The sequence below is a fragment of the Cinclus cinclus genome, chromosome 3, assembly GCF_963662255.1.
Source record: "Cinclus cinclus chromosome 3, bCinCin1.1, whole genome shotgun sequence".
NCBI lineage: Eukaryota > Metazoa > Chordata > Aves > Passeriformes > Cinclidae > Cinclus > Cinclus cinclus.
In genome coordinates this window covers 55,073,077-55,094,067 of record NC_085048.1, presented here as the reverse complement: position 1 = coordinate 55,094,067, position 20,991 = coordinate 55,073,077, and the positions used below count along the sequence as shown (strand labels likewise).

Here is a 20,991-nt window from a genome sequence, read left to right as displayed (position 1 = left end):
TTCTTTGATGCAGCCCTGCTCTTTGATTTCTTTGAATTTCAAATTTGGTCATGTCAAAAATTATCACAAAGGTTTTTTTTGTTTATCTACATAGTTTTTAACCAAAATTACATTATAACACACAAACACAGTCTTCTCTTTAAGGCACAACACATCATATGCACATTCTGTTTGCCAAACTTATAAAAGAGACAATATTATATAACCCTTTCCCTCCCCTGCCAACCCCCCCCCACAAAAAAAAAAAAAGAAAAAAATTGCATCCACTTCCAAAATCAGCTGCTAATAAAGTCACAGTAAATTATTTTCATCAATAATTTACACAAATTACAGGTCTAGACAGGATTGTCATTATACAGTCTGAGTGCATTCCAATTCAGATTTTTTGGGTTAGGTAGGCTAAAGTCTGGTTCAAACCTCAGTGCTGAGAATATATCCCATTTTGAGGAATGTTGTTGAACACCACCTTGTTGGCTGGAAAATGAGTTTTGGTGCTTTGCCAGTTCAAGTCCTTTGTTCACTCCTGTCAGGGCTCACTTGGTGTGTACCAGCAACCTCCACAGTTTTAATTCATTTAAAAACGTTGCATATATAAGACCATAGAGCTTTCTTACGTAGCACTAATGTTTCAACTTCATTCAGCAATCTGAATTCTTCAATCTGGAATTTTCAATTCCAAATATTTCTTCCCTTCTTAAGACAATTCATATGTGTAAAGCCAGAGGCATTGAATCACACATAAAAATTCAGTGTACTTGAAATATTTATATATATATATATATATATATATCTTTATATATATATATGTATATAAAGATCACCAGCTTTAGAACACAGTTACAAATACTCTAGTTCCAGTGCTTGATGGAGAGCCAAGAGGTCCGAATGACTGGATATCCTCCAGAAAGGCATGTTGTGCTGTGTTTGTTAGAGGAGGGAAAAGGTCAGCAAAGATGAGCACTGTGACACTGGCTGGCATAGGACACACAAGAACAGTTAAGAGATTACCAGCACCTACTTTACACTACTGTGTTTCTGGATTGATTTTTGCTATTCAAATACTGACAAAAATCAGACCAAAATAGATCTGAGCTTAGTAGCTCAACTGAAGTAAAAATAATTAGATTATATCTTTTCTTAATGGTTTCTTTGGAAAACACCTGTTACTTAGTAAGAGCTACTTGCTTATTGTTTGTATGCAAGCCCATACAAAGGAGCATTAATAGGAAATCCTTTGATGCTCCACTTATTTGACTGCAAGATACTGAATCGTCATTTAAACGACTATAAGACATCCATGAAAAGATGCTTCTCACTAAGCACTTCAAAACAGACCTAAATTACATTTTTTCTCTGTCCAGGCAGAAAAAGAAATCTCTTTGGATAAGAAAATAACACATTTCTAGTTTAAGAAAAGATAATTTGTGCTGCAGAAAGCATCAGTGTCTGTGAGAGATGCAGTATATGCACTATTCTCCTTCAACAATTCATCAGAACAGGAAAAAACTCCACACTTCCATGTTGTGTTTAGATCTTTTTGAAATGTGCTATATTCATCCATCTCTCTGAATTCTACATCTATCCATGCAATGTAGCCAATGTTAAGGAAAAAGCATGCCCAACCACAAAGCACACAATCCAACCACCACTGTTTAGTAAAAATTATTGAAGACCCATCACCAGTACCGTACCTATATTAAGGAACCATTTGGAATGAGCATTTTGGTTATTTTCATTTTGTTTCCACTCCAACCTACAGTGCTAAGAGAGTGCTTTATTTTGCTGCTCCTAACACAGGATTTACGTAACTGATCCTGTTACAGGTATTGTGAGGCAAAAAATTCAATTTCTGCACACTTCCAGGGGTTATACTGGGAAGCATGGCATAAATTACTAATTTGATCTGTTTCTGAACATTAGAAACTTTTCTGCTGAAATTAGACTTCAGTTATGATAATGAGGAAACTAGGAAACAGTTCTTTTTTGGAAACAGTCTCTACATTGTGTTTTTTTTCCTTTAGCAGATATGTGTTTCTTGAAGAAAATTATTTTTTTATCTTGTTTGCTCCAGTAAATTATGGATCTTCATCTATCTTAGAAAAAAAAATTGCACAGTCCTTTAGATGTTTTCCACATTCTCTGTAACACTTGAAACATCACCAGTTTCAGCATTTTAAGAAAAACACCACCCAACCATCATATCATACCCTTTCTATCTCTTCTGTTTATATTTTAATTTGCTTGAAGTTTGTCTGACATTTTTGCTGCATTATTTTCCCATCTGTTTAAAAAAAAAACCTGTGTTTTTTTTTTTCTTTCCAGAGTGAAGTGAAGCAAATGCTAGAATCCAAATGGTTCATTTTACTCTAAGTGTTGATCTCATCATGCTCTTGTTGGCTTGCATCTGTGGACTGAAATTATTTGTCATTTTGTGCAACACTGACAGAAATGCAAACAGAAAGGCTTGCATTAGTAGCTATGTATCACACCAACATTTCAGAAGACAGGTTACCTTTTTTGCTGCCTGCTCTTCTTCTACACCATCCCCAATTACAACATATACTACTTTTCTGCCAAACCTTTGCATTATTCGTTCAAAGCAACTTTCTTTTCCTGGAAGATAAATGAGATAAGAGTTCAGAGTGAAGTTACCTGATTAGCTGCATGTTCCTCATCTCGGCCATCTCCAATCACAACATAAGTTATGTTAGTGCCAAATCTGGACACTATACGCTCAAAACAGCTCTCTTTGCCTGAAAAACAATGCACTATTTATTCAAGCTATCAAGTGAGTTATGGTGAAGCCTTACAGAGGACTTTTGCAGTGGTAAGACATTGCTACTACTATTTTTAAAAAGTTCTCAGCCTTAGAATTTAGAGCCAAACCTGGTAAGAAGCAATGTGACACTAAGACGTTTCAGATAAAATCAGATCTCTTAATCATTACAGGAAAACCACTAAGATAAAGGAATAAGCAGCACTGCAAAAATGAATATCTTAGTGAATAAATAATTGAATTTAAATATTTCCTTATGATTGCAATAATAGTCTTATAAGGAAAGTAGAAATTTTAATTCTAATGTATCTGCAACGAGTGATGTAATGAAAAAAATTAATTAAACGATGACTGTCAGTTTTGCCTGACACTGCTAGAATTTGCACTGCTTTTTCCCCTGTGAAAATATTTTAAGAAACATATTGCAATGCTTTTGTCAACGAAGTGACGCATTCCGTGCTATAAAGGTTGCTGTAGCTACAAAAATGAAGCATTCCTGAATTGATGATTGGTAAATTCTGCACAATTATCAGTCATTGTATGCTGCATCACATTTCACAGGAATGACAGCTTCTCTTGTTTTACAGTTTTGGACACAATTAACAGAATCCATACATTTACAAACTATAAAGCACAAAAGGCACACAATTGTGAACAGAATGGGGAAGTGTCCTTTTGTTATCCAGCAACACAGGTTCTGTTAGTAACAGGTGTCATTCCCATCACTGACATACTGTGCCTCAGGAAAAGGTTTGTAAAGCTGTGGCCTGGCTTGCTGAAGGTCAGAGCAGAAGCTAATTTAACAGAATTTCTGTTTCAGATTTGAATTCACAAAAAAAACTTTTCTTCATTCTTTTCTGCAAGTTTTTTGGTTTTTGCATCATACTGAGGAGTTTCAGAGGCTTTTCATCAGCATTTCTATTCCTTTAGGCATCACTGAAAATAAGGTGAATTTGGAATTCTTTGACATAAACACACTTTAACACATGCAATGCCTAAATATTATAACTAAAACTGGTGTCAGGGAAGGGTTTTGGAATACATCCCTTACTGGAAAAAGAAACTGGTAATGAAATGTAGTCAGAATGGATGAAAGAATAATTTTCTTACCTATTTTGGTTGCACTGTATATGTTTTCAATAGGAAAAGCTCCTCCTAGACTGTATAGTAGAACTTTTGCAAGTGCTGGGATAAGCTGCGTTGTTGTTACCAACACATTTACACAATTACTCCTAAAATGAGAGAAATAGTTTAATTTTAAATAGTTTTAAAACAGTACCAAAATGTTGATGAGATGAACCAGCTGTGGAGAGCATATTAAGGATCCTTCAACATTCAGTTTCATTCACAACAATGGTCAGGACCAGCATTTACAGAAAAATTTACATAAAACCCTCTGGTGAAGTCCTTTAAAAATAAGTAGACTTAATTTGTAGGAAATATTCCACACCAGTTTATAAAAAATGGGTCTTTGAAGATGGGTCTAATAAAATTCAGATATTTAAGAACACCACCACTTTCTGAAATAAGGTAACTGAATGCTTTGAAAGCATAATTTTCATGCTGGCAATTAATTGCAGTAGCTACCAGCAAAATAGAAGAGTTAAGAGAATGCAAAACCATAATTTGTTTTATCTATGTTTTATCTACTCTTTTATCTACACATTTCTTCACCGTGTCTTCGCTTTCCTCAAGTTTCAAGAGTAAGAGTATCTCCGAAGAAGAGTGAGAGATAAGAATGATCATGTTAATAAGCTAGCATTGAATTATGAGGATGAAAACTTGAATGGAAAAGTTGTGCAGGCCAGAGAATTCAGAGCTGAGCTAATTTAGGCACTCAGAAGGGGGAACATGAGCATGACCATGATGTGAACATGGAGTTGAAAGTAAATACTTGTGAGGTTTCCTCATTTCCACAAATTCCAAGCAAGACCCTAGGCTGCTATTTTCACCTTTATATATCTCAATTTCCTGTTAGTAACCTATCGGTAATCTTTGGTTGACCACAGTAGCTTCTGAAGGTTTATAGCTGTACAGTTCTTTGAAGACATGACAAAAGACTATTATTTAACAATCCTGAGTGAAGGATAACAGTTTTCCAGACTCATCCACCAGTGCTTAACTGGCCTTCATTCACAAAAGTCTCTCTGAAGACTAACAACTCAGAAAGAAAGGCGGAGCTAAACAAAACAGCTTACACAAATTTGTTACATTTTTTTCTCCTGAAGTGCTTCACACCTTGTTAAATAAATATTTAAGAGATAAGCATATTGCAAGAGTTGTTATGTTGAAATTAAGGTTTCTGTGTCTTTCCAAGTTTGTTCTTTCCACGTGACATTGAGTCTTTTCCCATACATGTTCAGAAAGCAAGATGACTTAATGTTGTTCTTTTTTGGTGGTTTAAAACCAGGATTTTTTTAGGATTTCTGGTAAGATACATATTGCATGGCTTACTCAGTAGCAGCAGGGTTCACAGTTTTATTGGAGGAGCAGTACATTTTATGTCTCCATATTGGGAACTCAGACTTTTAACTTAAAAAGAGTTAAAAGAGATTTTTTGCTCTTCTGAAAACTTAAGATTTATACTCAGATATACTAGTTTGCTTGGAAGGAGAGAAGAAAAATGCCCTAATGTTCTGGTATCTATACAGTATTCAGGTAACACTGTGAATAGGCACAATCATTGAAGGACAGAACAGAGAGCTGTGGAGTTCAGAGAATGCTGTCCACAAGGTAATTAATTAAAAGCTGTCTCAGAATTCTACACATTGCTTTCAGTGTACATTCATTTGAGAAGACATTTCATACTATCTTTAGTAAAAGCTGGAATCAGGATAAACAAAACCACTTTCCACTTTTCCTGTATCCTATTCAAAAGTTATAGTGGATATGGTCTGTTCCTTAAAGGCACTAATTTATTGTAATCTAAAATGTAAAAAAAATCCATTACATATCTAGAAAACTTTTTTACAGCAGACTCAAATACATACCTTGTGCTGATAATTGATAATGATTTAAGTGCATTTGTTAGCCAGGAGTCTGTCAGAGCTTCAATCTCTGCTCTTAATTGCAACCATGCATCTCTTTTAGCGGGACCCAGGAGACCTTTTATGAAAGAAAAGTGAGAAAAATAGAATTAAATTCTGTATCAGATGGGGTTTATGGTCATTGTTTCTATTTTAAATTCTACTACAACTTGAAAAAAATATCAAGGAGAAAATCAATTGTCTACAATGATCAGGAAATCTTTGGTTGTATTTGTACTTCACTATATCAAGGAATGTCAGGTAGTATTTCAGATAATAATAATAATTAGTTGAATTTCTTTATATATCAGGCTGCATTTCAAATTATTCCTTTCAGAAATACATATTTTTTTAAACAGTTCCTCCCACATATGTTATTCTCAAATTATTGGAGGCAGTGACAAGTAGATCCATGTCATTGGGATCACAGGTGACAAAAGAAGACACTTCAGAATAAACTGGCCTTTGCAGTACCTGCTCATGTTTAAAACTGCTCTGCTTATGACTCTGCTTATTGTGTGAACCTCAGGTTACACATATGAAAATATATTTTCTTGCTCGTGGCTTGCTCTTCATGTTCTGTTGTTGGCTCCTTTTACAGCATTCACAGGCTGAAATGGCTCCACATCTTATGTTCTCGTATATGTTAGTCCTTAAGTTAGTCTTCAAAATCTCTTTTTGGGTATAAATTGTCAGACATTTAAAAATACCCAGTTTTTTGAATGTTGAGACATGAATTTGTTGGAACCAAGGCATTTTAAACATAGATTTGGTCATGGAAGAGCAGTGAAATAGGCTTCCTGACTTTTAATACCTCTCTTCTCATCACTTCTCAAGTGATGATGACTGTCTTCAAAAATCAGAAGTGAAATAACCTGAAAGTATATAGGAGTAATCTTGCCTTCTGATACTTTCTAGGAGCTCTTTTGAAATAAACAGACACATATGAGCTAAGATTATTAAAAGGGCTAAAATGGGGTGGGGGGGGGGAAATGAAGAAACTTGCCCATTAAGGATGGCATATATATCAGATGCAGGATATGTGGGAGACAATAAAAACCTTAATCCAGTGCACCATTTATCAGCACTCTTTTTGCAATGTTTTGTTCCTCTCAATGTGTTTTCCTGTGCTGTGCTCTTGGACTTGTTCCCTTATCAGTGTTAAAGATTTTATGAAACACAGTAGCTTTAGAATCTTAGATGCATCAGAAGATATAAGAAAACCCAGTAAACTTTTGGTTAACACTGTTTCAAGAACTATTAATGTATAAAAACTCTATTCACAACACCAATGAAGGGCAAAGTATGGCAAGTGAAAGTCAGCCCTCTACTACCCCCCTTTGGTCCTATTGCTTCATCCTGTGTAAGGAAAGGCTGAACTACTAACAGTGGAAATATGCGACTGTAGCAATTACTGAAGACTTCTAAGTCTTCCCTGTCCTCACAGTCTATTGTTGAGGGGGTCAGTTGACACATTCCCCTCCTCAGAAGAAGGTCACACAGGACTCTCCAGAACAGATTCTTTTGGCTCTGCTGCATGATTGCCTACAATCTGCTGGTGCAGACATAAGCGAATCCATGAATTACAACAGTAACAGCAAAGCTCTTGTCCCGAATGAGATTTGGGCTTATTGGAGACAAAACTGTGTAAGCTACAGAGTCAACAAAAGTCATGCCTATTGGCATAGATAGAATTTTCTTGCATCCATGGGTGAAAACAGACTAGTAGGTACCCAGCAGAAAGTTTAGGCGACACTGCTGTTACCAACCAGGTCACGAAGATGTAGGATGGAAATGGCCATCCACAAACAATTTATGCTGTGGAAACTATACAATATCTTTCCTGGAACAACAGCAAATCTGAAGTAGAATAAGTGGTTTTACAGCTCAGTAAGGGAAGACTAGCCTCTGAAGGAGGAAAATGGGACCTGTGGAACTTAAATGGAAGCTTGCTTGGTTTTCCCAACTGCATTTCCCCTGCACAACAGCATGTGGCTCTGCCTTTACTGTCAGTAGCTTCCAACAGCCCATGGTTCAGTCATATCACTCTGCATTCCCTCTGTGTCTTCCCAGCCTCCTTCCCTAGGTGGCAGCTCATCACCGTGCAGCTTAGATTGATCAGCATTCAAAGTTGTTTTTGGAATTGAACTCACCTCCTATGTTGTTCTTGTAAGTATTATACAACTCTTTTACTCTTCTGTAACGGAAAGCCAGCTTCCTCATCCAGTCAACCCCTCCTCTTACACCTGTTGGCAGACAAAGGTTTGCACTACTTGCAGCTGCATGGAAGCCATCAGTTGCAAAACTGTAGGTACTGCAAACACCCAAAATACAGTAAAAATAAATACAATGTATTCCTGTAAATGCTCAAATTATTTAATCTTAAAAAAAAAAGAAAAAGTAAGAAAAAGAAAAAATTCTGTATCTTACCTTAGGTCTTGTCCATTATCATCAGAAGAAACATCATCTATATGAACTTGATCGCATTCCTGTTAGAAAGAAAAAAAAGCAAAATGAAATGACAAAATTATCTTATGATAGAGTGCAATCACCATTCCAAAAGGCATGTGGATGAGGCATTTGCGGATAAAATTTAGTGGTGAGCACAGTGGGCAGGGCTAATGGAGATATTAGAGGTATTTTCCAACCCAAATGAGCCTGTGCTCCCCACAGACTTAGGACAAGGAAATGACCGGTGCAGGCCACTGGCTGCACCAGAAGATGGCAGCCTGTGCACACCCAGTTTCCTACAGCCATCAACATCTTTAAAATCGTGCAACCTTCAACCCCTACACAGTCTAAATCACTAGTTAACACAGACCTTTAGAAAAGCAATATGCAATTTTGGTGTGATTTTGGGGAGTAAAATTATTTTAATTGCAAAAAATTTACCACAAAAAAATTCAAGTCTCATTTACTGTCTCCCTAGTATACTGGTTCTTGAAAATCACATAAACCTTATTTTCCCACTCCCTAAAAGGCGTTAATGGTGAACCTCAACACACATAAAAATTATGTTAAGTAGTTTGGACACTTATCAGGTTCTTCTATTAATTTATGTGAGTGCCTTTGGCTGGAAAATCACATATAATCAGCAATCCTACAGAACTTGATTATTTCCTGGGTTTGGAAGGGATGGAAGAATATGGAGGGAACTGAGGTACATTGGGAAAATGCATTCCCCTCCAAGATAGTTTTATAATTGGACAGCTATCAAATATTCTTATCTGCACAGTGGTTACAGTGCAAAGATAAGAAACTGCAGTGAAAACAAAAGTAAATATATAAGCCAAGCCATCATGCATCACATAATTGTTTTCTGTAGTTGCTTGAACTAACATCTTAACCCGAAGACACACCTGAAATTCAGTGTCCATTTAAGTCAGCACTTAATTCAGGCTCTCTGTGACATACAGGGATATATTTTTCTAAGTTTCCAATCTTTGTCTCATCACAGTGGTAAACTGTACAGATAAAGGATAAATCTGAACAGAGGATTGATTTCCAAATGTGAAAGCCACAAGATCCTAGAGTGTGAATTTGGAGAATTATCCTTTCATCTTTCTGCTTTGTTTGCTTTGCTATGAATAAAAAGAGACTTTTACTTGCATGAACTAAATTGTTAAAAAAGGTCCAAATTTGTATAAAACAAACACATATAATTTAAGTTTCAAATACATAATTTCATTGCATCAAGCAAGCAATTACAATTTAAAATATTGTGTCAAAGCTATAAGAATGAGTTGCCACGCTCTGCTCCTGTGGCTTAATCCATTAAACCAGGATAACAGAGCTGTGTTCAAGGAACAGAAATTAAGCATTCTTCCCCTCAATGGAGAAATAAAATATTTTAGTTCTGTCTGAGATTATCTTGAGCTGTAGAATGTTTTAAAGAAGCTACTTTTGGATGTAAGTAGCAGATGAAGAGAGAAAGTAAAGAGGAAGTGGCCGCTGAAATAAAAGATTAATTTCTTTATCTGTATTAATTATTTACACTCCAGAAAAAAATGCAAATTTGCTTCACCCAGTGTAGGACAGGAACTCAAAAATCAGACAAAATGGGGAAAAATTCTGGCTCTATATTTTTGCAATATATGGCAAATAATCCTAATCACCTTCACAGATTTCCCTGGAATTGGTGAAAGTGTTAAGTTTAAAAGTTTAAAAATCCTTCCTGTGGATTTGAAGGTGTACTAATTAAATGAAGGGCACACAAAAGCCTTGATAGATAAGGAGTGTCTGCTGCTGTTTGGGTTTTGTTAAGTCTTTCAGCTACACTGTTCCAGCCTTGAAAATGCTAGGTAAATGTTCTGCTGATAATCTCATTATTAAGTTAAATATGAGTGGGTGGCAAATGCTCAGCTGTTCAATTTCTTTTTTGTCTCAGTTTGTTCATTGTGATTCTGTGACTGACTCCAGGAACAGGATGAGGGGATTGTGCAGTTTTCTGATTACTCACCCCCTTTTCTCTGCAAGAAAGCTGTTAATTATATAGGAGATCAAACCCAACAGCACTCCCCATCTTCCTCCTTTTCTCCCTTCCTCTTCTCCTCTATGGATCATCTCCTCTCTACATGCTGGCAATACACATTTTCTGACCAGCAAACAAGCTCATCTGCCCATCATTCCTTGTTTTCTTTTACTTTGTTTTCTTGTCTTCTCATCTAAATCAACTAAAACGTTTATCTTTTACAAATTCACTTACATGGTGTGTGAAAAACTTGCATAAAAAAAGAAAAAGGAGGCAGTTTGAGCAGATTTGAGATAGTTCTCTACTTTTCTCAAAAGAAACATGAAACTGGTGGCAGAACAGTACATCTGAGCTCCCTGATAATTTAAATATTAAGATAAAATACTTTTCAAATCAGCTACAGTACTGGTTAAGCTCAAGTCACAGTGGCTGGCAGTGCAATGCCAACATTAAGAATCATAAAAATACATTTCCTATTATAGAAAATAATGGAAAGGAATCTAGCTATAATATCTAGCTTTTACTTGAAGCAATACTAATTTAAATTATATCTGAGAGCAGTCAATTCTTTGCAGCAATTTTGAGAGCCTGAAAATTTGATAGCGGAGAATCAACAAATCATCCATAAAACTTATCATCCTGGAATAAACAGTAATTTCACTATCCAGTAAAATCTATGCCTTACCACACTGAACATAAAACTGTTATTAATGAGGGGATATTCAGCACTAATCCTTCTAAGGTTATACAGACAACCCCTTTTAATAAATATGCTTCTGTCTCTGTTAAAACTAGTTTTGCGTGCCTCCAAAATTCTGAGACTTACCTAAATCCTACTTTAAATTTCTTATTTCTCTTTCTAATGAGAGAAAAAGGACAAAATCTCCTTTAAAATATGGTACAATAATGATAAAAATGGAAATATAATTCAGTTTGTTTGAAATTAATACTCTTTTTTTTTCCCCCTACATTGACCTGATAGTGGAGTGGAATAACGGAGTTGGAAGATTCATGTATGAATTACTACATGCAATTTACAGAAATTGGTTCTTTTGGTGTACATAATAGGCCTGACTGACATTTCTAAATGCTGTCTACAAATTAATACTGAGATATGAAGAAAAACTTAATTTTATTCCTTACCTGGTTAAAAAGAGAATACCTTAGTTTGGCTGTTACTACAAATCTGAATTCCATCTCTAAGCGTTGTTTAGGCACATGAACTTTCTGGAGCAATAGACTCCTATTTTCATGGCAAAACACCAACAGCCCTCCCAAGTGATACTTCTCAAGCTAGCTAAAATGTATACTCTGAGAATGCAGTAGCTGGAGAAAAGCCTAGCCTGAAATAAAAGTGCAGCTTGGCTGATTAGAACATGGGTTACTGGGTCAGCAGGGAACGTTTCAGCAGATTGGAATTTCTGCATCAGCAGTTGTTGCAGAGAGATGGATTTGCATAGAGGAAGGAAAACTTTATTTTTGTATGTGATAACTTCAATAACTTGGTTATTATTCCTACAACCTGCTATGTTTGCAACCAAGAAAGACGGAGAAAAAAAGAAAGTTTAGAGGATGTATTGACTGGAGTAAATATTAGAGGAACACTGGTTCAGTAGTACATTACAGTAGTCATGTCCAGGGCCACGAGGTTTACTGTGAGCTGAAGATGAAAGCAAGACAGAAGGTACAGAACCTGAGGGCTCAACACTGAAAAAGTGATGTGATGAATAGATAAGCAATCTATCTGCCTAGCAAATAAAGGCCTATCTCACTTCCTCCAGTGAGAACTGAAGGACTCCTGTCTTGATGGCCATGATCATCAGCAGCTCATTTCTGCTCCCCTGGGGAGGACAGAGAGAAGAAGACAGACAAAGAGAGATGGGGAGAGGAGGGGAGATGATTCCCAAGTCAGACTCTGAGAATTCTCAGAATTCATTATACCTTCATCATGCAGATGCACTGTAATATTCAGTAATGGCCACATGCTCAGCAGACAGGTTTATTAACAGCATATTAAAGGATACCTCTACATACTTGGGCACTTTATCATATCTGCTAAGAAGATAAGAAATTACTTTTCTTCTTGCACATACCAAAATGTATCCATACAACTCATCTCAGCACATGAACCTTGGAATTTTGGTAATCTTGTAAGAGAGTTGGTTTTGAGACCAAGATGAATTCTGGGCCATAAAACACTAAATTTATTGTAGAAATTGATATTTTAAAGTACATATAAATTGTTTTTAATCAAATCAAACTGATTGATTTATCAGACTCTCTAAGGCAGCTCCCAAGGGGTACATTTTGATTTATGTAAAACTGGGAACTGTTCAAGCTCTGGAATGAGCTGGCATATGAGTTTTCAGACAGGGTATTAAAACCATCCTATGAAGATTAGCCAAAATATAATGATCCACCTATGACAGCTGAACTTGTGGTCTACAGACAAAATAAATAATGAGAGAAAGGAATGAAGCTGCAATGGCCATAAGCAAGAATAAAGAAGTATGGAAAGAGGTCAAAGCTCCATTTTGCTGAACTCTTCCATGTGAACTCAGCACAACATTGAAGAACAGATTCTACAGAATGGCTTAAATTTCAGTCATGCCACATAAAAACTGAACATGCAGGGGCAAAGGTTGGCTAAAAAGAAACTTAAGAAATGCTTTGAAAAAATTAATTGGAATCTCTCCCTGGTACAGGGCACCAGAAGGAGACATTCACTAAATGCACTTGCATTGTTAAGGGATTCCTCACTAGTACTGCAAGAAAGCACACACTGGGAAAGTCATGTCCAGGGCTTTACTTTTTTAGGTTTCTGCTGCTGCAAGGAGGAAGTGCAGTTCAGGTGTGGGGTGAAGTAGATTCCAGTTTCTTGACTTAAAAAGAGCTAAGAATAAATGAGGTCTGTAAGGGATGACTAAGACAGCTGCAGACTGGTACCTTCTGCTTTTCTTACTGCCTACTTGATGAAGGAACAAAAGACAAAATTCACCTGTCTTTATTTTGTCTGTTCACTCACCAGAGACCCTTCTCTGGGATTGTAAATAAGACCTCAAAGTCTTCCAGCGCCCATTCATGGCAAGCATCTGTCCATGGAGGGAAGTCATAGATCTACTCTGAGGGAGAAAACAACTGTTTTAGACCAGCAGAAGGTCTGAAAAGCCCCTTGGTTAATTTGAAAACTGTTTTTCACCCCATATCTTGACACACGTGGGCTAACAGATCTGGACTCGAAGAGTGAAATAAAAAGCCTGTGAAGCCCAGCTGACAAGCCTGCTTCCCAGACCACTGTCCCTGTGAGAGTCCATCCACGTGCTGCCCACAGAGATGACAGGTGAGCTGCCCACAGAGGGCCCTTCCTAGGAAGAAGTCTCTCCCTTTTCTGACCAATTGCCAAAGTATATTCCCTGGGTATATTGTGGCAACATGTTGGTTGCCTGGTTGGGAAGAGACATCAGAACATCCATCATAGTCCCAGCTCTCTGATTCTGCACTCTTTGAGGTAAACGAAGAATATTCTACATCTGATCAAGTAACAGGAGCCTGTAGGCAAAAGGCTGCTCAGGTATGTCAAGAGAAGAACAGTCTCTTCTGGTCAGATGAGGGCACCCACTGAAAGCAAATAAATAGAGAACTTCAAGAGAGGAATGTGAGGCCTGTATGTTACCATCCTGTAGATGACAGCAGACAGCTTTACATACATGGAAACCAAGAAAAGATGGCTACAGGACAAAGAAAGGAGAGGGTAGTTTGCAGATTCTCTGCCTGAGTTTCACAGAAGGATTCTAGTGCCACTGGAAGTCAGTGCCACCTGGCTAACCTCTCTCTGATTAGAGTATGACAAACCCAAAGACTACACAGGCAGAAATGTCACACACAATAAACACTAATGCACAACAAAGCCACTCAGTTAAAAATCAGGAATGCCAGTGCTAGCATTCTTTTGACTCTTACCTCTAAATCATTAAAAAATAAATGTGTGTCAGCAAGATTAAAAATCATTTCTTCCATTCGCAGTCCAAGAGTCACTGCCATAGGTGGATCCTTAAAAAACAAAAACCAAGGTTAGCTAATTACATACCTCTTAGTTATATCAGACTTTAAAAACTGATGTATAGAAAGTTTTTTTTAAAAATTAACACTGTAAGAAATTCCCCTGAAATCCTTTCAGTATTAAGCTATTTTAATATAATTCTATAAGAAGACACTGCTGAACCTCTGTTTGTGAGAAAATTCAGAGAGCTGTGGATGTTTAAAAAATTAAATTTTTTAAAGCCGAGCAATTTGCAATCTGGCTGAACTGACAGGAAAAAACCTGGTGGCTGTGAACATATACACAAATATAAACATAAACAACTATAAAGTATTAGTGCTTATCTTCCTTCAGGGTTCCAACCTAAAGAAGACTGGAAATAGGGATTTCACTTTTCATAAAAGATGTATGTACATTCCTGTGGAAAGCATATGTAAGTTTGTTGTTTGCTACAGATCATCCCTTCATTGCAAATGAAACACAGGCATCCTGTCCCTGGATAAGATTCATTCCAAATGTTGCATTTGTTTGTAGGTTGTCTTTCACACTATCAAATTGCTCTGCCTCAGCAAGACACCACAAATCTACCAATCTGCAATAACACTGTCTGAGAGCATTAAGAGCACAGCTAAGGCAAGGTAATTAATTCAGCTTTTCTGAGTTTGCTAGGAGAGAGGTAAAGCAGATTTGTGATACCTTGCATTTGGTTTAGAGTAATGGTCCCTGATGCTTTGCTGATGCCTAGTAATTAGTTTGATTATTGCCTTAATCATCTGCCTGAACTTGTGGGGTTTCATTTTTTTTATGCCTAACATACTGCAGTGCACTTTTAAAACACATGAAGTTCTCTTCTCATCAAAATATGAAAAAAATATATTTCATTATTTAAACTCTGATTGACATGAGCAAGTTTTCAGTAATCCCTTCTTAAATACCTCGAGATTTAAAGTCTAAATGTTTATCAGCATGTAACAACAAAATCTCACAAAACCTCAAATGATTGTTAGCATTAGGATGAAAGGCTTCCCAACCAGGATCAGACACTCACTACTCCAGGGCTTTGCAATGACAGAATAAAAGATGGATTCTGCATTCAAGCAATTTGTAACTGATGGTGAAATCTGAAACACTGACATACTTTGACTCTTGCTCATGAAAAAGTCATACTTGAAGGGGAGAATAGAGTTCGAGAAGTTGTAATGATCCAAAGTTAGACCCAATTCTCTGGCAGTGAAAGGAAATATTTTCATGTTGACCCATGAATGGCTCTGGACTACCTTTCAGAAGTAAAAAACAAATGCAGTTCCCAGGAACAAATTTTTTTCCATTCTGTCTTCTGTAGCAATGTTCACCAGTTTTAAAAGTCACATGGCTGAAGGCAGCGCCAAGTGCAAAGGTCAGATTTCCAAGAGGATGATTAAGGAACACCCTTAACAGATTAGCAAAACTCATGTTAGGCACTAGAACACAAATCACCAAAATACCCTGGACTCGCGAGATTCCTCATCAAGCTGTAACACTTTTATCAAAATGTCATCACATATACAAACACGTGTTTGTCTCTTTTGCTTGTGCTTCTTTTCTGGGCATTGTAAACTATAGATATTTTCTCCCTAGATACTATATAACAGAGAGTACTTGCAATATGCTTCTTTACCTCAATCCTATGAACACTAAAGTATGTGTATGATTTTATGCACAGGTGGTAACTCATTACTATGTATGTAAGTTATTCACTGGAGTGCTTGCTAAACTGGAATCTCAGACTTAATTTTCAGCCTTTTTTTACCCCTTTCTGGGTAGAAGCAGACTTGAATGCAGAAATTTCCTGTAACATTTTCCATTATAATTCCATTTGTTTTTACAGAAACTACGAACTAGGTATGACAATTTCCTTCCTTGCCTAGTATAGGTGAAAGATGTAAATGTAGCGAAGTTCTTATGATTTTATTATTAATAGTAGTTTTGTAACCAATTATGCCTGACTATTGCTATTAAAGTTATATTTCCTATGTTCCTGTTTTGACAAGGTCATGAGAAGGCTATTGCTAGGCACAGTATGTAAAATAAAATAAAGCAAAGCAAAGGGAATTCATTTCAGCTTAGCATAAAATCACAACGGGATCTTCCTGTAACAACTTCTGCTAGGAAGAATTGCTGGAATTGAATTATCAAGATACAAATATTTCTTCCCTTAAAAAACTGGCCAAAACTTGCACTGCAACTGTTTAACAAGAATTAAATATCATGTTCCATCCAGCTCTTGCCATGTTAAGTTCTTTCCTTCACATACAAAAATAGACAAGAAAGCAGATTTGTAAGGGTCTTGTGGTTTTATAGTGTTTGCAAAATATGGAGGAACATGACAATCACCATTTTACTGTCTTTCAGCCTGAAGCAGAAGTTACAGACTGACTCAAGTGGCACAAAGGATTGAGTGCTGTAAAAAAAACAAGAAACTTGCAGTTGATACAGATCTCAGCACAGCAAATTGAAAAACGTAGTAGGAGGCAGACTGAACTTTGGGTAAAATTATATTTTGTGCTACTCTGCACAAGCACACACAATAGAGGAAAACATGATTTAAAAAAATCTGGAAGTTTTCCCCAGATAATTCAAAAAACAAAGAACAACTCTTTGGCCTGCAGAGGTATGATGTTAGCCAGATATCATTAGTGTGCAGAAGAATCCAGACCAGCTACAACACTTCTGTACACCTAAATACAAATTACTTTAGTTATGTTAGGATGGAGGCACTAAAATGGAGCCAGACTGTCTGTCTGTGGACTTCTGCACCAGACTGGCCCATCCATTTGAATGCCTTCTGGAAGACTAGATAAAAATATCCTGGAAGGACCAATACTTAAATGTTTTGACCAAGAGGAGAGTTACTGGAATAAAGCCCCAAAAAGTTCAGTGTCCATTAGTGGAAGAAATCTATTTAATACTGTCTTGCAATGTCAGGTTTCAGCACATGCTCAAAATTATTCTATTTCTTGGGGAAGAAACTGCAAACACCAAAGTGACTTTAATAAAACCTTGGAAAACAAATAGATAAACAGACTGTCAGGTAGATTCATTGTGACAGGAATTTGCATGCATGAAGCCTTAAAAATAAACATGAAAATAAGCAAAATTTTAAGAAGTGATTTTCAATAGGTGGCTGTCCTGAACAGATTTAAAACAAAACTGACCTCAGGAAAAAGCGGAAATGCTCAAGTTAAGTACCAATATTTTAGCTTAAAGAGACTCCTCTATATTATGTATGGATCTCATATTTGAGTTCAGCCCTCACTCTCTCACAGGGGACATTTGTCCCAGGTGAAATTCATATGGGTGGCAATGGAGGAAGAGAACACATCTCTTCTTAATAACTGTATCTGGTGGCTGATGAAGAAAAACTCACGTACTCCATAGGGAGTTTCTGTTCCATGCTCTCTAGAAGGCAGTAGGAAAATCAACTCAGAGGTCTCAGACAAGGAGGGAGTGAATGGAGAGGACAACTGGAGGTGATGAGAGATACACTATTAATACAGGTGGACAAGAGAATATTTATGAGTGAATTTGGGAATGTCATCATGGGTGTTAATGGTGACAAGGTTTTCTGTTTAATGACCAGACAAGCAGGCAGTGAGCAGTAAAAAGCTTCTGAGTTCTTTCCAGAGAAGTGCACAGTTAATGAGGCTTCCCTGACAACCTTCTATCATTTGCAGTGTTACAAAAAATGGCAAAATATGATCATCAAGTGTGGATTTGATTTTACACTTGGAAATCAAATTCTCCATCTTCTAAGCTCACAAAGGATTTTTTTTTTTTTTAAACAGTTGGACTTTGAGTCACAGCATTTATCTGGGAATCCTTGCCCTCTGGATTGACCTGGGAGAAATTAATGAATTATAAATGCTTGGAGCTAGACAAAACTCCAGCTTAATCATCCTTCAAACAACAAGAATACCTGGAATGCAATGGATCAAAGAATACACGCTGTTCACAGGGACTAAGAATGTACCTCATAAACTTTTAAGAGATGATGACATCTCCTAGCACATGTCCTGTCATATCAACAAATGCTCACTTAAGAGCTCAGCATTGTAGAAAACCAGATCTGTCAACTGGTGCTCAGCTGCAAAAACCATCATTATCCACACAAGTCATAAAATATCAGCTCCAATTCCAATGTTCACAATTTGCTACTGCAGTAAGTAATTAAAAATAGAAGTGTACTGGTTTCATGAAGTATGAAATGCAGATGAGCAAATGAGCTGGAAAGTGAGATGTGATCTTACTGCTGGAAGGGAGCAGAGCTTCCCTGAAACCTAACACAGTTGTAATGTAGTTTTTATTCTCTTTTTATGTTAGTCCAGTAGAATAACCAACACACCAAAAGCCAGAGAGAAATAGCCACAGTTCAAAAACAGCAAGGTGTGGAATATTCTTCTGGGAAATCTTTGTATTTTAAATGTAGAAGTGATACACTGGCCAAATTCTGGCCAAATCTCTTCCAGTTCCATTGGGTTTAAAGCTATACTCCACTGGCACCCAGATAAGCAGCAGCAATTTGCCCCATTTTTAAATGAGATGCTTACAGCTGCATCTTTCAGCAAAGGACTAATTTTGTTTTAACCTGGTTATTAGAAAATTTTATCAAATAATTATCCTAGAAAATTTTGACAGCAAATAATTATCATACCATGCAAAGTGCTGAACAAGTATATAGCAAGGATAGTATCAGTTCTTGGCTTCATAAATCCTTAGGCATAAGTCAGAAATCTGCTGTTCTCTGGACAAATGCACAACCTGAAACTTGCCTACTGGATCCAGACCTTCCAAATAATCTTTGCCAATGAAAGCCCTCCTTGCCTAAAGAGATGCTGGTTTGACCTTCCTTTTTTCCTTCTACTCCAACACTTGTTAAACTGTAGAAATCTTTTGAAAGTGTTTATTTCTGGATACAACTGCAACTCTCAAGTGCTCCCGCACTCACACACGGATCCCTGTGCCAGGCCATAATATGCTGCACCTCCTCTCACTGCATCCCTGTGCAACCTGAACTGCAGCAGAACAGAGAGATTAGAAGATTAATTTCTGGGTTTTTTTTCACCCGGTACTCAAAAACCAGGAAAAAGCTAGTAAAAGCAAGGACTGAAGGTTTAAAGTTTTCATTATATCCTTGCTTTCTTTTCCAATATCCTTCTCTGTTTGTATATTCCCACTAGCTCTAAACTCAGCATCTCATTCCTTCTAAGTATGAAGTGAGAACACTTGGGATAAGAGTTACCTTCCCTTAAAGCAATGTTTGCTTAAAAAATATACTATTCTCAAGTAGAAAATTAAAAATGGGAGAGGGGGAAAACTTTGCTTGTCTTGCAAGGTATATTTTTTTGGTGTAGTTTCTTTTTTTTTTTTTGTGAGTACCTTGATTATATTATACAAAATGGGCTCATGAAATATATGAGGAACAACATGGTATTCACAGCTGAGCATCTGTGTGACATTAGATGCCTTTACTTTTTAAAATCAGACAGCAAATCACCATAGTTGAATAATTTACTATCTCCACTATTTTATACTTCCCTGTTTCTTTTTTCATTGTTAGGCAACAATTTTATACCACCTTTCCAAGACAAACAACTGAAATAATTTTCAAAGACCTATGTGCTAACAAGACTTCTGCTGACAACCTCACAATTCTTGGAGCATTTACTCTCATAGCAACCTAATTCTCATAACAATCCAATCTTCAGTCTAGATTAAGACTTTGTATACAGATGGAAATCATACTCAGAATAAGATAAGGACCATATGTGCTAAACTTGTCACGTACCACAGACTGAGTAAAGTCTATCTGTGGCATCTTTCACTTCTCTCATTTCTAGCCTCTAAGGCACTTAGATTGAGACACATCCCACCTTAAATTTAGGCAACACTACAATGACATGCAAAAATTAAAGCCTACCCATTATAAGATCTTCCTGTATTCCCTTTCCTACTGCTCTGGCTTCCTTGCAGTCAACAATATTTATATTTGACTTTCACTGGTAATAACTCATCACACAAGTTCTACATAAATATGGCAATGGCAGTCACTGCAGTAAGGAAAAAGTCCACTACTTTTATTTTACAGGGTCTGGAAATGAATACCTTTCCCTACTTACGCAGATGTCACCTATCAGTAACAACAACAGCAACAAAAACCCCAAACAAAAAAACCCCAAACAAACAAACAAAAAATTCTACACCTTTTGCTTCATTGTTGCCCACGACGTTTGTTTACTGATGTTGATCTCACCAATATAACTACATTAATTTCACTAACCCTTGAGACAATTTTGGTTTATAGAAGACTTTATCTGTTGTCAGTACTACTGTCTGTTAGTATGCCAGTATTAATATACAAAAAGGAATTACGTTTCTGTTGCTGTTTCCAAGACAGTTTTCAAAGTTATCCACAGATGTTTTGTGAGCTACAAAAATGTGCTCTGATGTTTAAAACTATGTGTTACAGTTGATTTAGGAAACATACAAAGAGCTCAATCAAAAAAGAATGAAAGGAATAACTTTATCACTGTGACAATTCAGTAAGCCCTGTGGTAGTCTATGCTGCTCTCAAAGTGATACAAAAGTTCATGTTCAGCTAGGTTTCTCTCTTGTTTTGATAACTATTAGTTGCAAATGGTTC

General features: G+C 36.7%; 1 protein-coding gene across 6 annotated transcripts in view; it reads right to left on the bottom strand.

The window, feature by feature from the left end:
• Positions 1–837: 837 nt before the first annotated feature.
• Positions 838–20,991, bottom strand: part of EYA4 (EYA transcriptional coactivator and phosphatase 4) — a 65,157-nt gene continuing 45,003 nt past the window's right edge. For 4 of the 6 annotated variants that reach the window (XM_062488829.1, XM_062488826.1, XM_062488827.1 and 1 more), the window contains 7 exons: positions 14,234–14,323; positions 8,233–8,291; positions 7,956–8,116; positions 5,767–5,881; positions 3,887–4,008; positions 2,513–2,613; positions 838–918 (listed from right to left, as the gene is read on the bottom strand). In XM_062488829.1, the coding sequence (XP_062344813.1) occupies positions 838–918; positions 2,513–2,613; positions 3,887–4,008; positions 5,767–5,881; positions 7,956–8,116; positions 8,233–8,291; positions 14,234–14,323 (729 nt within the window). Of the gene's footprint in view, positions 919–2,512; positions 2,614–2,652; positions 2,754–3,886; positions 4,009–5,766; positions 5,882–7,955; positions 8,117–8,232; positions 8,292–14,233; positions 14,324–20,991 lie in introns of all 6 variants that reach the window. The other 2 variants (XM_062488828.1, XM_062488830.1) reach the window with 1 other exon arrangement.